The sequence below is a fragment of the Paralichthys olivaceus genome, chromosome 2, assembly GCF_024713975.1.
Source record: "Paralichthys olivaceus isolate ysfri-2021 chromosome 2, ASM2471397v2, whole genome shotgun sequence".
Lineage (NCBI taxonomy): Eukaryota > Metazoa > Chordata > Actinopteri > Pleuronectiformes > Paralichthyidae > Paralichthys > Paralichthys olivaceus.
In genome coordinates, this window is record NC_091094.1 from 27008897 (window position 1) to 27025226 (window position 16330).

A 16330-nucleotide genomic window follows, 5' to 3' on the forward strand; every position below is an offset into this window, starting at 1 on the left:
TCATTTGAGTCGTTAATTAACAAATGTCTCTCATGCATCTTACTACAAAATACAATATTTATTAGGGGAAATACTGAACTAAATATGGAACACATTCATTAATCCCATAGACTGTAAAGACAGATGATCCGTCTCCAATTCCTCCCGTTGTACAAAAATTTAATAGCATTTTTCCAGATTCAGGTGCTGCCATCTTGCACTTGACCTCATTTGGAGCCAGTCTGCACAGCAGTGATCTTGGTGTGGTGCCGTGGTTGTGAGGTCCTGCCAATACATGCACTCCACCAATTGCTCAACAGTCTCAGCTGTCAATCATTACATTTAACCCCATTTTTACTTATTTTACTTTGCCTTTCCTGCATTACTTTACTTGCCCACTAGCTGGCTAAATTGTTAGCCTCCATGACTCCTAGACAGACTATAATGTTAGTTTCCAAATCAGCCTTTCAAACACAATACAGACGGTTGTTCATCTGTGTTTCCACTGCAGTCTAAAGACCAGGATTAGGCATTTTGGCCTGATTTAGGAACAACTGATGGCAACAACAAGCTGTACCCCTCCAGTCCACCAGGCAGTGGTGATGCAAAAGACTTGGAGAGTTACTGCTTTTGAGATGAGATTAATGAGTCAAAGTTGGAAAAGAGAGGAGAACTGTAACAAAGCATATCTGAAACACCCCCAATGCTAGACTAACGCAAGAAAACATGTTTTACAAGATATTGCGGAGATTGACAGTGAGTTGACAGAGATATACTATCCCACCATACAGGAGTGCTCGACAAATCTGGCATCTTCAGTGCTGCATGCCAGGTTCCTCATGTGGAAACGCAGCTTATGATGCCCAACAGGTGAACATGGTCATTGAAGACAGTGTTCATGTCAAAATATTGACGACTGCAGCTTTAAGGATTATTTAAATTCAAATGATTTCAATCATTTATTTACCTATTCATTAAATGACAGGGAAGATGTTCCAATACAAAAGCCTCACAGTGAACTTAATGGTACATTCACACCAAAGCAAACACAGCCCTCAGTGCAGGGTCACACAAACCCACACTTTCACTTCCTGTGTTAAATCTGCACGCTGGATTGGTAGAGTTCAACTTTGGTGAACTTTGACCAGAGATATTCACTTCACATATTCACTTCACATTCAGATATGGGAGACTTGGCCTTGAGACATTTTTGAAGTGATGCCCAGTGTACAAATAAACATCTCATTCAATCAACCCAGTGAAATCAATGCCGTGCGTAGCACTTTGTTATGAAGTAGTCTGATGCAGAAGTGTTTATCAGTCAGTTAACCCTCAGTCCACAAACTACAATATTCTCCAGCACAGCTTTATTACAGGTGTCTCTGACAACATTGACGATGCCTCACTCCTTTAAGTATCAGCCAACCTTCACTGAGACGGAGCTGGACCCACCTGAGTGGATTAGAGTCACTGTTACAGGGATTAATTACACCTGCATGAGAGAGGCCTGCTGGGTAACTGTGACCGACCATCATCGCCATGACACTAACACAAACTAGTCAGCAGCGAAGCCCTCACGGCAGTGTGACATTTTGCTTTTCATGCTCTTTAACAAAAGAAGAATCACTTCACCAAGTCGTAGTGAGATGAGAATGGTGAGTTTCACCGGCTGTCAGACAGTCTTTACCAAACTGCCCCTCTTCCTTTTATTGTGGTAATCTCCGTCTCTGGCAATGACTTAAATAATTCAACACATAAATCTGGGCTCAGAAACTATGCCATCACCTCACCTCACATTTCCTGTCAGAGTGTCTGCAGCACATTTTATCAGGAATACAGCTGTTTATCAGCTTCATAATAAGAAGCATCTTTTTCTGAGGCATAGGCTGCAACGATCTTAAATAGCAGAACCAACAGAAAAATAATAAAACAAAAAACTCCACCTCAATTGATTTATTAAACCTTATACTTTTATTTATAGCTCCACTGAACGAAAAAAAAAACCTCCCTACAATCTTTTGCATGTTCTCTCGCACTGACTTTTGCTTGGTGCTTTTAACACCACTTTGAGTGATGGATGTGATTCCTGTTAGTCTCAAACAGAGTCTACTCAGCGCATCCATGTGATGTGAGAGTCGCGCTCTCCAAAGCACTCAGAATAAATCCTGGTGCTGCTGGTTGCTGCACCCCCCCACGCACTTCTACACCCACAGCACATGCTAATTCTTCTTTAAGGAGAAGACAAGAGCTGCTCCGTGCACGGTAAAGACGCACAATGCTGACTGACAGCAGGAGGAAAAGTCTGGTAATGAATAGAAACCGGCAGGAAATTACGCGCACTGATATCAGAGCCTCCTCAACAAACTGACTTTAATATAAAACATGGATAAATATAAGAGGATGTTTGTTTCTCACCTGCAGGAGACGGTGACTTCAATCTTTGTAGCAGGGACGGTGGAGTTGAGTGGGTCGAAATCTCCTATTGTCGCCATGGCTCAGGCTTTTTTTTTTTTTTTAATTTATAAGCACTCAATCTATCAATTAATCACTCAACCCTCGAAGTTTGCACTTGTGTCACAGCTGGATTTTCCTCTGGCCACTCTGTTGGCTCCACCGCTGGATGAGAGACTGAAGCAACCGGAGCCGGTTGTAGTAATAGTTGGTGCTGACGGTGGCTGGAGCGCAGCGGAGGGTAAAGAGACATACCTGAGGACGAGAGAGGGGGAGGGACAGAGAGAGAGAGAGAGAGAGAGAGAGAGAGAGAGAGAGATCAGATTCTCTCACTCCCCTGCCTCTTATTTCTCTCCATCCATCGCCAGGTGGAGGCAGAGACCTCCTCCACTTCTTCGAGCGGAGCCTGGCCGCTACTTGCGGTCCCTGTATGGCGGGTGATTGGTGCCACAGGAGGAGCAGGCGGAAGGAGCGGAACAGCTTTGACAGAACATTATACTGTTTGTATCCCTGACCCGTTAATTGCTGATTTAAGTTGTGCAAGCATATTTTATCAACTCAGAAACCACCAATTAAGAAACTAAACCAGAACACTGTAGTTGTGTAAAACATGGCACCATAAAAAAGTGTGGACAACGTCTGGTTCACTGTGTCCATCACAATGGGAGCAAGGGAGAACAGACACTCGAAGAAGATCAGAGGCTCCTTCTTAGATAATAACCCTTTTGTATATTAGAATGGACAACGACAGAGCTAAGTGAAGTGAAGCCAAAACATCTTGATCGCCCCCTGGTGGTTGGCTGCAGTAGAGGTTATGAACTTTGAACACGCCATGTTAGCAAATTAGACACTTAATACTTTAAATAATTTTTCATAATGATGAGAGATAGTTCTTAACAATTTGTTTTTTGTTTTAATTTGTCATTTAACACTATAAAGATGGAGATATACAATGATTGACAGCTGAGATTTGCTCGTGATTAGTCAGGTGGGTGCATCAGTGGGACCTCAACACCGCGACTCCACTCCACAATCAATGAACGGACTCTGGTCACTTTTCCCAGCGGGAGGAGTTGGAGATGCAATGTGTACGTTTATGTGCCGTCACTGGTCAAACACGTGGACTCCATGGTTAGACCCTCAGTTCAAATTAGGAAAAATGTCACAGTATAAATAAGGAAATTGCACTACACAAGTGTAGCGATAATACAGTGGACATCAAGTCAATCACCAGTGTTAAATTCCTGAGAACACATCGACACCTCTGACCAAAAGAAGTATAAACCAAATACAAAAGATATGTTTATATCTATATCTAACATATCTATTGTCACTGAGCCTGACACTTTTGTTGCACTGTTGTTAGAGTGCTTTCCATTTGTTTATAATAGATTCTGCTTTAAAAAGGAGTTTTAGTGTAAGTGTAACAGTGTATGTTGGACTCAATACTCAGAGTCAGTGGGAAATTACCTTTGATGCCACTCTCAGAGAACACAGGAAAAGACAGGCAGGTGATCAGAGACTCCAGGTAGAAATCAGGAGTCTCCAGATATATGGACTCGACCCGTGGGCTCAGGCTGAACGAGCAGGCAGAAGAGCAGGGAAATTCTCACAGTCGTGTCAGGGATCTTCACCACAGAAATGTGCAGTCCAAGGTGGAAAAAACACAGGTCGACATGTGAAAATGCCAAACAGCCACGCGCAGACAGGAACCAGGTACACAGAAACAGATCTTGTAGTCTGGAACATAAGGCTGAGTTTTTTTCAGGGAATCAGGCATCAGGGACATGCAGGGATGGCAACAGGGAATCAGCCTGACAATAAACATTGGAAAGCCTTGCATGGGATATGGTGAAGAACAATCTGCCAGTGAGCGAGTGTGTGAGTGACCGGGGTTTAAATACTGGCTTGATTACTGATCAGAAGCAGGTGCACATGTAAACAGAGTTGGGCTGATGAGGTGGGTGTGACTGACTGCTGGGTGAGGTGAGGGGAAAAGGAACCGAGGGAGAGTAAACTGAATGACCAGTGCCACAGCAGACAAAAGTGATTTATTTCATAAATCAGGTAGAAAATGCAGCAATCACAGAACAGCAAAGATCCGACAGGTTACGGCATAGTAGGCAAGGTCCTGTTGAGAGCCTCCACTCCAATCACCAGCCGGACCTAAAACTCACAGACACATGCAAAACACAGAACAGGGTGAACAGCACCACCCTTAGGCAGGGAGGGAGAACATCACCATAAATCCCACACATTATGACTCAGAGTCATAAAACAGTATGCAATTTTAGCAACAACAATTTTCAGCTAAATGGCATGCTAGCAACATGTGAGGCTAACCAGCATGTTGCCTGCGCCAACCAACAATTAACCAACCAAACAAACCAATCAGTCCTTTCTCTTCTATTGCACTTCGGTCCATCTTGGCAGAGTGATCCCTCACTTGTGGATCGGTTTTTTCTGTAATTTTCTAGGGTTAAGGGCAGAGGAGGTTGCACCTTGTGATTTGTGATTTTGTATATATGGGCTATAGAAATAAAATTTGATTGATTGATTTGACTAACTTTTTGCCCCAGTTAATCTTTCTTTTAACCTAAAACCTTTCACTCGACAAGCAGTTATTACTTCTTTCCTTCTTCTTTGAGGTTTTACAGCAGCTGGCGTCCTTAATGCCTCATTACTGCCTCCTTTAAGTAAGTTGGCCTGGAAATAACTTTGTAGGTCAACTTACTAATTTTCTCATTTTTTTGCAACAGTCTGATCATTTCTTTTTCCATATAAGGGTGGCATGATGGTGCAATCGTCAGCACTGTTACCTCACAGCAAGAAAGGTAGATAGCGACATAACTCACATGGCCATTCACATACACTAGGAATGGGCATGCCAGTGTAAACAGGAAACAGACTTTCTACCCTGCAGTTGTTTGCATAGTTGCAAAAAATTCTACAAATGAGGAACAGCAATTGTGAAATGTAAGAGCGAGAGAGAGAAATCATGAGGAGAATATGGTTCATGGATTTTATTTCATTTTCAAAAGTCTCAGTTTTAGGGACTCAAAAACTCCAGAGTATATAGGACACCAGACATCAACATAGCAAAATTGAGGCATTTAAAACAAAAACATTAGTATGGTTGTAGCCTATACGTCAGCACTGTGATAGACTGGCTACCTGACCAGGGTGTATTCTGCCTCTCGCCTCATGTCAGCTGGAGGGCTTTGAGGGCACTACCTGCTTTAGGCTCTGCCTTTGACCTCCCCAACATGGCAACATGTAGACGCATGCAGCAGGGACGTGCAAGGACATTTTGGGGGGCAGGGGCTCAAGTGAGAACAAGAGAGGTACTTCTCATAATTATTTATAAAAAAAAAATTTAAAACAAAAAGTTTAATAAAGAAGTACATCTCTGACTTACTCACCAATTTATTTTAATACACTCAACAGTTCAACCAAAGACAATGCTCTTGTTTAGTATTCACTAGGTTTATCGCAGGAGCAGCAACAATAAAGGAAACTATGCCACAATGTGCATGTTTTTCATTCTACTGTAGATTCTAGTATAATTGATCTGCAGCTGCTGTAGCACTTCGGCCTAAGACAAATTTACCCGCGGGACAATAAAGTATATTTGATTTGATATATTTTGAATAACACACACACACACACACACACACACATAATAACTGATAGTGACAAGGACTTACCTAGGATTCCCTTCTTTCACATTTGTCTGTATCATGTATCAATAAAGATCTATCAGCAAACAACAAACTAGTAGAATTAATAGTTATTAGACGAGGAGCCTACAATCAAAATGACCTAAATAACCCTAACCCTAACCCAGTTACTGTTTTAGGCAAAAACATTGTTTTTTCATGTACTGGTCAATTCTGAGATTGTGGTCTATTTTGCTTCCATGGATTATTTTCTAATCTGCATATTTAATTAAACATAACATTACTTGATGTAAATCATTAACTGGGAAAGTTCTGTGGTGATATGTTGTAGTTATTTTTTTCAAATCCTATTCACCTGCTGTGTCAATTAGCACATTTTCATAAGAAAACAAACACCTAATTTGTATACCACAGTGGGGATTGTGATGACATCATTAGATACAAATTTGACTGTATTTACCTGTAGTGTCTCCCCTTAAAAGTACATTAGCCTGTATGTCCTAACTTATTACATTAGCTAGTAGCTCATGCGTGTACATTAGCAAGACACAAGTTGTATATATTTGTTTTTGTCTTTTGGCTAATTAGATGTAAACTGAACGGACTGGTAGCTTAGTCCTTTGTTCATCACCGCTCACCTCCACACAAGCGAAGAAAAACCAGCTCAACTGGGACAGGAGCTGGAAGCTGAAGAAACAGAAAGTAAACATCAGTCCTGTACGTGTCCTAGTAACTTGTGATCAGAGATGGTGTCTATTGTGTAAAGGGTAAAGTGAGCGCAGGTCAGAGAGTTAGGGTTAGGGGGAAGCAGACTCCGACTGAGACTCTAGAACAGGACCAAACCTGTCATATGCATCTGTTCTGATCCAGGAGCAGCGCTGGTTATAATTATTGAGAAGAGACCACTTCAGCGTCACGATGCATCGAGTTGCTCACCAGTGTGCAGGAGATGTGGAGGGAGGGAGGGTAGTAAGAATAAGAAGTCCTTTATTAATCCTGCAATGGGGAAATTTGCAATGTTACAACAGCAAAAAGTGCTGCAGAAATCCACTACCAGTTAGAGACTAAGTCTAATCTCCCAACCAATTTTTTTATATATTTCAATATATTGGTTGGACAGGGAAACTGCGCAAAAAGGACTTTAATATGAATTTATTTAAAATAGAAAGCACCCCAGACAAAGGGTGCTGTCTCTCGAGGAAGAAAAAGGGCAGGGGTTTAAGCCCCCTCTGATGTCTACGTGTGCACGTGCCAGCATTGCAATGTCTCAAATGATTGTAAATTATTAAAGGCTCAGTGTATAAGATTTAGGTGAAAGGGATTTTTGGCAGAAATTGAATATAAAATAATCCTAGTGATGTTTTCAATGGTGTGTTTCATCTAAATTGTATGAATTGTTGTTTTCTTTACCTGAGAATGGACCATTTATATTTAAAAACGTTGTATTTACATGGAGGGGGGTCCTCTCTGTGGAGGCCGCCATGTTTTTTATTGTCGTCCAACCTGGAAAAACTAAAACCTTTTGAGTTTTCATGACAGCTGTAGTTCACCACAGGTTCTGTTCCATGTTGGCAAGGGGAGGTTGAGATGAGGAGTATTCAGCTGCAACATGCAACTTCACCTCTAGATGTCACTAAATTCTACACACTGAACCTTTAAAGCAAGATGAAAGGTTTCTGTCATTAACACATTGTTGTAAGAAAAAGAAGAGTGGGCTGACGCAATATGCAAGAAACTGAAAGGGGGACAAGAAAAAAGGCAGACGGAGAAAGTTTGATGAGCAAAATGGAAGAGAAAAGAAGCTGGAAGAGGACAACATGGAGCACAAAGAGGAGGAGAAAGTAGAGAATGTGGAGAGTTCAAATCCAAAAGCAAAGGGAAATAGAGCAGGAAAGCAGGAGGACAACTGGATGGAGAAACTAAATGTAAAGAAGGTGGGAAGCCTGGCACAAATCCCCCCTGGCATTAATCAGCCCTCCTATATTTCTAAGCCTATGTAATATTTCAGGAATTGATATTTCATTAACACCGGAACCATTTCAGAGTGAGCCAACAGGAACATGTACTGTTCAGGTTCCAGTGATCATCTGACCTGCTGCAGTTTGACCTCTAATGTTAAAAAGAGTGAATAGAGAATGTATACACCACACCAGACGTGTTAAGAAATAGCTTCAAAGTGCAAATTTGAAACATCCAGTTATATAACTGCTTTATGCAATCACATTATATACACACTGAAATCTTATTTGCCAAACTTTACTCATGTGTAAACACTTAACATCAGCTCTGTTGCTGAGGGAGGTAGATTATGTGTAAATAGTTAATGCATCTCACAGTGGATTATAATGAATAAATCAGAAGCACATTTCAGAGATTATCTGCCAAAACAATTCATCTGAAGAAAGAATAAAGCTCACAAATGTCTTCATTTTCTTTATTCACAACTGCCACCTGCTGCTCGGTTTATCTTTCATCATAGCCCTGCCCGCCAATAATTCAGCAAAATTCATGACAAAAAAAAAAAACGATTAAAAATGCATCAATAGTACAAAGAAAACTCTTTACACTGAGAACATCAGGACAAGTGCAATGCAGCATTTCAATATTAGTTTCTGAAATAAAAAGCACTTTGAAAAACAAATAAAATCATTATAATTCACAACCGAGATATACTTTGAGCATGTCATGCAAATCCAGTGAGTGAAAGAGTCCAAACAGAGAGAAAATTATATGATAAGTAACATTTTCAGCAGTTTGAAAATGACAAGGTGTCCAGTGGCTGGCAGCTACAGGAGCACATGATGATGACAAAATGAAAACAAGATATGAAATACTGACTGAATCTGAAGTGTTCAGGAAAGATGTCTTAAAAAGAAAGTGTTAAACCAGACAGGGAGACGTGGCTGGACAGACTGATCTGAACTGAAACCATTTTGAAAGTCCATGATTAGAACTGACACATGTTGACGAATGTTGGAACATAGTGGCTTAAAAACTGTCCTGACAAATGTGTTACGTGGTATTAAGAAAGCAGACTTTGGCCTAGTCTAGCAGAACACTGAATTCTACCACAGGAAGTACATTTTGGGAAATATGTTATCTTTCTGAACGCGAGATGCAAAGATCAACTCTCATGTCTGTGCGTTAAGTACAATCTGACTAACTACTATATGGCTTAACTGTATTTGGATGTAAAATCGATTATTCGACAGTCTATTCCTTTTTTAAGATAAATGGTCATAGCTCAGTAACTGACTCGTACTGCAGTGTTGAGTTTCTCTCCTGCCGGGCCGCATGAAAAAACAAAGGGAGTTTCTGTTTTCGCTGTGCACGTTCCTACGACAGGCATGTAGTTCTTGGAGGAACTGACGCCAAAGGTGAAAGTATTGGAGCTGTCAAAAAAATAATTCACACTTCATGATGTAATAGTGACTGTTACCAATAGGTTGTCTCAAGCTTGTTCAATGGTGAAACTAACTCTCTCACTCAAGCTGACTCCGCTGTTACAGACCAGACTACCAACAACCAACATCTCATCACATCTGAAACGGACTCAAGTGATCAACATGTATCTTGTTTGTTAAACTCAAAGTTAAAGTGCCAGAGACGCTGTCAGACAAACTTCCAACAGACAAGCTTGAGTTTGTCCAGTGTTGAGTAGTGACCCCACTTTACTTCCCTGACGGGTTTAAAAGGCTCTGTCTATAGTTCTGTTATTGTACGCGTCAACAAACTAGATACATCCAAGTTGTTGCTGTCTGTATATTAGAGTTGTAAAATGAGCTACACTTGTAGATTTCATCATTATACCATTGTAAGCTAAACACATGCTGCTCTCACTCCGTCCCAAACACACGACAATAGAGCCAATCTTTTTATCTGTGTCAGAAAAAATATATATTTCCCAAAATTCCTGCTATAATTAAACTGTAAATCAATAAAATCTTCTCTGGCTACAGTCATTTTCAAAGGCAGATAATGAAAACGTATTTGTGTCTCACGCTTCTGGGGGCGAATGACGGATCCCTCCCTTGATTGAAATCGCCCCTTATCAACTTCAGCAAGTTTATAAGACTCAACAGCTTTGTGTTAATGTACAACAACAAAGACTTATCTTGCTACAGAGAGAATGAGCAACACGAAGCTAACGCTGCGATGCTTTACAGTCAAAACAGTCAACGATCAGCAGCGAGCCCCTATAGTTCGTGAAACCATTTAAGAAACAGAAAGTACACCTGAAACTAGACCAGATAAAGCAGAGGTCTGATCCATTGTCAACAAAGATAACAAAGGCACAACAGTCCTGAGGTACAGCAGCCTTCAAAACCGTAGTTTCAAATAAAATCTCTCTTAACAGATTTCTGCCAAGAAAATCACCTAAAAGTGTGGACATACCGAAGAGTAGTGCGGTCAGAAATGGGTGTCCGAGTGTAACCTGGAAGAAGGCGCACATGTTTCTGACAACATGCGATTGTGAAAATGGCTGGGCAGAAATCTGAAGTGAACCTCGCTTCACCCGAGTCCAACAAGAGAGAGAACAAAAAGAGATTTACTAGCACAATGCTCCGCACATGTCATGCTACCCTGTCAGTGCTACTGAAACACAAAACAGTAAGTGGACATGGAGATGATCTGGTGAGATGAAAAGCTCGGATACGTTCAGCATTTCATCTCCTTGTTTATGAATTTTTTTAATTTGTGCAATGCGAACACATTTTCCCTGAACATGTTTAATGATCAAATCTAAATTTATAAATACACATAAAACTTAAAAGTTAAAGGAGAGGATCAGATTTATTTTTTTTTAAATTCATGTACATCTCAAAAGTTCTTGGTCACAATCATTCTTCCTGTCGATCCTGGCTACGAAGAGATCATTCTGTAGCGCAACTAAATTGTCAGACAATTTTATAACTTTCCAAAACCGACCGTCCAAAATGCAAGCCCACTTCACGCTGTGGACAGGTGTCCAGAGACGAGAACATGGGCTGTGTGCGAGCTTTTCCCTCAAGCTTTCCTTTTCCATTCTTTACTACTTGACATGACATAGTGCAACATCCCCGTTGTTACAGTTCATCTTTCCTTGCAACGCTGCAACAGCAGGCTGTTCATCCAGCCCTCAAAGTGAAGCTATTTGGAACGACTCTAAACGTCCATATAAATGTTTGTCTTTAGATGTAATCAGAAGACAGCATTCATAAATGACCTACATAGTGAGCCCTTTAAACCATGTGGGATTTTACATAGACCGTAATTGCTAACCAGGTCACACAATATGATGTAAGATAAGGGCAACACCCGAGCAGTGAATCCACTTGAGCTGAACTTTTGAATGAATTTTTGCAAAGAACAAGAACCGGGGAATTCAGCCTCCATTTCCTACAGTTTAGTCGCGCTGGAAAAAGATCTCTTCGTGGACTGGGAGTAATAGTTACAGTGACCAACAACTCTTAGTGTACATATAGTATATAAATATTGCATTATTGACTAACACTGACTTAAAAAAACTCTGATCCATCCTCTTGACCCAAAGCTGTAAAATCTAAAACTGATTCCGTGTCAAATTATCAGACAAAAAGCAGCTCGGGGCCATTTCTGTCAGAACAAATCAAGTGCTGTGTTTGTCTCACTTTGCACATCCACCTGACCTAAAGAACCTCCCTGTGCTCGGATCAGTAAAGAATAGCAGCACAAAAAAACAAACATATTGCTTCCTATACATGGGACAGCTGCACTGTCACTGCAAGGACTCCTCAGGGATTCAAAATGTATGAAGAGATAAAGGAAAAACAGAGGAAGGAAGAATCCGTTACCAACCCCATGTTTTCAGCCAGTTACATTTCAGCAGCTACAAAGCTCTCCAACTATCCCTTTTTGATACAATGGCTGAAAACATGTCCCTCCCTGAACGTGACAGAGTAACTCAAAATGGAAGATAAAAAATCCAGAGAAAAGCTGGAGCAGCACAGAAAACAATTAAATCCAGGCCATGGACAAGCAAAGAAGATTCAACAAAAAAAAATTAATGCGTCACCCCTGAATTGAACAGAGATATTTGGCACTTTATTGTACTGAGTCCAGACATGTGGATGGATGGAAGCAGAAGGAGGGTCTGAAGTCACATTGAGAGGGTTCAGACGATGGCGTTGGTGCCTCTGAGACCGACCCCACGGGCGAACTGCTCCAGCAGGCCGGAGATGGCGCCAGAGGGGCTCGGTGCCGAAGATTTGAGGCCCACGGTGGAGCTGTAGGCTGCCAGGAAGACTTCCCGCACTGCCTCCAGACGGGCCTGGCGCTCCGAGGGGAAGGGAAACCTAGAGAGGAAAGAGGAGGGGGAGGAAACAAGAGGGTGCAGGATCAGAAGACAGAAAGGAAAAGCTTACAGAAAAGGGTTTTAAATTATAATAACAATTAGACACAAGAATTTTAGATCAGTGCTCACATACAATCATCATCATCAATTTCCTCATCAACTGTCGCGTTCTCTCCCTTTGAGAGATGAATAGATGTTATTTGCCTTCTCTGACTCTGAAGTGATACAGACGGGACACTCTCAGTTTGGCAGTCAGATCAAGCAGAAATTAAAATGGGTCCCCTGATGGGAGCAGATAGGAGGAGGACGACTCAAAGGGAGAACCCAGTGGAGAAATTCAGCTCATGATTCTCCTCCATCTTCTGCTCGGTTCCGCAGAGGAAACTAGATCAGTGACAAAAACTTTTCCGACTGGAAACCATCGCTGCTGAGCTATATTTATTTTTTACATGAACACAGAAAATACATTTTGTGATCTATTGGCCAACATACGTATAGAGAGAATGTAACTTTAACCTATGTAAAGAGTTCCATCACTCTGGAGAGAAAGGAAACTGTATTCAATCTAATATGCGACAATATTTTGTCTTATATTTCCGCACTAAACAATCATGTGATCATTTATTGCAACACTCAATTGTTTTTAAGTCTGTCTACAGTGAGTCTTTCAGAGTCAATCAGCCCTACATGTGTTTGGGTAGTTCAGATGAACCTGCAGTTCTCTGAAAGCTATTTTAACATGTTCTCCTGCCACAATGGAAGAAACTCAGTTCTCCAGATGTCTTTACTGTAGAATGAACCAGGGAGAAAATCTGTTAAACGGAAAAAACTATAGATAACTAGAAATGAAGAGCTGAGACTAATGCGTGAAAAATGATTCAGAGGAATGGACTCACTGCAGTAAGTCAGTCAGCTGACAGTGAATAGAGACGTCCAGCTCAACAAATATTCTGATAAACAGACAAATGCTGACACACTGTCAGATGGTTTCTGGGAGGATGAGAAGAAATTCACACTTTCTATGATCGGTGTGCTGATTCACAAACACATGAAGGACTACTTCTTCTACGGGACACGGTTTAACCTTTCTTCTTCTAGCTAATGTCTGAGTGTGCTGTGTTGTGCTTTAATAGAAATTGTAATAATGTCACAGCACATATGCACCTCAAAATCCCAGGGAATACAATGCTGCACACATGCAGCTGCCATTAAAACTGCTGGTCACTATGGATCCGATCGACGACTTCAAGATGAATTCAACAACAAATATTCATAATAAATTCAATGACAAAGCAGCGTTACTTACAGTCGCCCACTGGCTCCGTCCTCTCTAAAACTGAAGGGCAGAGGGGAGTCATAGGCAGCAGCCACAGCTGACGAGGTGGAGGAGGTGGAGGCCAGTTGCGGAGGGAAGGGAGCGTGGTCATGGATGCTTCCACAACCAGAAACTATCTGCCAACTGCCATACTCTGTAGAGAGCGACGAACCTGACCGAGTGTACTCTGCCGCTAACCTGAGAAACAAAAAACACAACAAAAAAATATTTTCAATGGTTGATGCTAGTGTGCTAGGAAGCAGAGAGAGAAAAAAGCAGGACAGAAAGACAGAAAGAAAGAAAGTAAGAAAGATGGAAAGAAAGAATTCAGCATGTTGGGCACAATCATGTTTATATCCATCTCTGGTGCACTGTGCATGAGGATAATTAGCTGGTTTCAGACATAATCATTATCTTGCCAATATGTAGCTTGCAGCCTCCATCATAGGGGACAGATTCAGGTTTCATCGCCTTAACAATCACAATAAAACGTCAATAATATAGTAAAAGGGAGCACCCTCTATACACCACAAAATGGAGGCAGCACAGTATTATAGCGGTTATGTCTCTGCTATGTTGCTCTGTTGGTTTGTCGACCTGCTTATGTCTAAATTAAGATGCTGCACAGTTGAAGCTCTGTGCCTCCGGTGATCATCCAAAATTTACCCTGCTCAAGTGTTTGTATAAGTGAAGATGTCACGCAAACTTCAACGCTTGACTAAGTTGCATCGGCTCCGCCTCCCTCACCTTCTCCCGGGGACAGCCAATGGGCTGCTGCCAGTGCGCGTGACAGCATGATCGGATTGGTTGGAAGAGGAGGAGCTGGAAGACCTGGCCTCATTAAGTGGATGAGAGAGGTGCTCTTCCAGAGGGTGCTGCTTATTCCAAACAACCATCTGAGGAGAGGAGGTAGGACCTTTTCTCCTGAAGAGAGAGAAGAATGCATCATCAACAGAGGAGGAATGGGAGGAAGAGGGGGAGCATGTGCAGCACCAACAGTTTATGATGTAAATGATTGATCCAGTGGTGATGAAATGAAGGAAAGAGAAATAGTCTATAAAGACTGAAGTATATTTTGACTAACATGAAGCAGCAATAAAGTTTAGTTGAACCTGACTCAATTTCTATGGCCTGTCATCCTGTTGTACATTGTTGTGATGTTGATTCAGTGACCACCAGGAGCAGTCCTCACTGTCCTGCAAGTTTGTCCAACTTTAACTGTTAGCTCAATAAAGTTATGAATAAAGTTGAAGTTGGCATTAATTATTGTTTATTTTGGCGAATAAGTATTATCGCAAACTAGAGGCAAGATTGACCTGATGCAAACGTCTTTACAGAGTCACCATTTCTTTTGCTGATAATGTGAAACATTACATGAAAAATCATTTGATTTTTATATTAATAAAATTAAAATCTCAATAGACACATCTCTACAGACAGACTGGCTAAAACATAAATTGGTCTTCATGAGCAGAAATGATGTACATGTTTATTTGAAAATAGAGCAGGGACGTGAGTGAGATCTAATTCACATTAGACACATTCTATTCCAGGTGTGAGCTGAAAAATAGAGGGCATATAAGGGAATATAAAGATACTGACAAAGTACTAATGATAAAATATTCACAATCAAATTTCCTCAGAGTGAGTGCGTGTGTATGCATGTGCGTTTGTATGATACTGACCAGCTGGAGGCCTGGGGCTGGCTGGAGAACAGGTCCACAGTGTCGTTGTTGAGGCTGCCACCCACTTCCTCAGTAATGAGGGAGAACTCACTGCTGAGACTGGTCACACTGCCACGATCCCTCGACTCTGTAGCAAACCACAAAGCTCTGTTAGTTCTGCTTCCACCTTTATATATTGAGTTCAGAAATGTTTTTGATCTGCTTCATAGTGTGGTGTCTGAAATGCTATGTGTAGTCTTCCCCATAAAAGAAATTTATCTTTAGGTTTGAGGTCCACAGGTCTTGAGGAATGTGGAGAAAGCCTGAACAAATGGTAGGGTGATAGGTCACAGCTCTAAGTGCAACATTAAATTTGGGCTAGTGTCGTCTCCCTTCCTGTGACGGTATAAACGTGAAGAGCTGGTGCTATTCCCTTCCTGGCACCGGACAATCTGGAGGAAAGCCAGATGCATTTTCTTTAGGTTTACGCAAACAACCCTCCTATATAAACGAGGAGATGAAGTTGCCTCAGCAGAAGAGATTCATATTGGCTCCGAATCTCTCTCCAGGCAGCAGAGAAGATTCACATTGGCCCCGAATCCCTCTCCAGGCAGATTGCTTTGCTTGTATTGATGCTGAACTTTTTGTATTAAACTTTTATATACAATCAAGACGGTGTCATCGGAGATTCCTTCATCATCTTCACATCATCGCAACCCCAATATACGACAAGACTTGGCGTCACGAACTTCGGACGTGCTGTGTCCTGCAGCGTCGCCGACAACTTCAGCGCACCTACTCCCGCACCACGTCGACAAAAGAAAAGGGTGAGCATTTCTCACATTATTGGGCGCTGGTACGTTCGTTGCTGCTGTTGTGTGCTGCTGTTTGGTCACACCGTAAATGATTCATCTGTGTGGGCATGTCA

The 16330-nt window shown here is 41.5% G+C and overlaps 2 protein-coding genes across 2 annotated transcripts in view; both read right to left on the reverse strand.

Moving 5' to 3' along the window:
• The window catches only part of LOC109629003 (copine-9-like), a 142102-nt gene extending 137784 nt beyond the window's left edge, over positions 1 to 4318 (reverse strand). Inside the window, exons 1-2 of the mRNA XM_069513655.1 lie at positions 3901 to 4318; positions 2395 to 2685 (exon numbers count right to left, since the gene is read on the reverse strand). Of these exons, the coding sequence (XP_069369756.1) occupies positions 2395 to 2471 (77 nt within the window). The 5' untranslated portion in view covers positions 2472 to 2685; positions 3901 to 4318. The remainder of the gene's footprint in view (positions 1 to 2394; positions 2686 to 3900) is intronic.
• Positions 4319 to 8527: 4209 nt separating this feature from the next.
• The window catches only part of mtmr14 (myotubularin related protein 14), a 31437-nt gene continuing 23634 nt past the window's right edge, over positions 8528 to 16330 (reverse strand). The window contains exons 16-19 of the mRNA XM_020086479.2: positions 15424 to 15550; positions 14486 to 14662; positions 13730 to 13936; positions 8528 to 12424 (exon numbers count right to left, since the gene is read on the reverse strand). Coding sequence (XP_019942038.2) covers positions 12244 to 12424; positions 13730 to 13936; positions 14486 to 14662; positions 15424 to 15550 — 692 coding nt within the window. The 3' untranslated portion in view covers positions 8528 to 12243. The remainder of the gene's footprint in view (positions 12425 to 13729; positions 13937 to 14485; positions 14663 to 15423; positions 15551 to 16330) is intronic.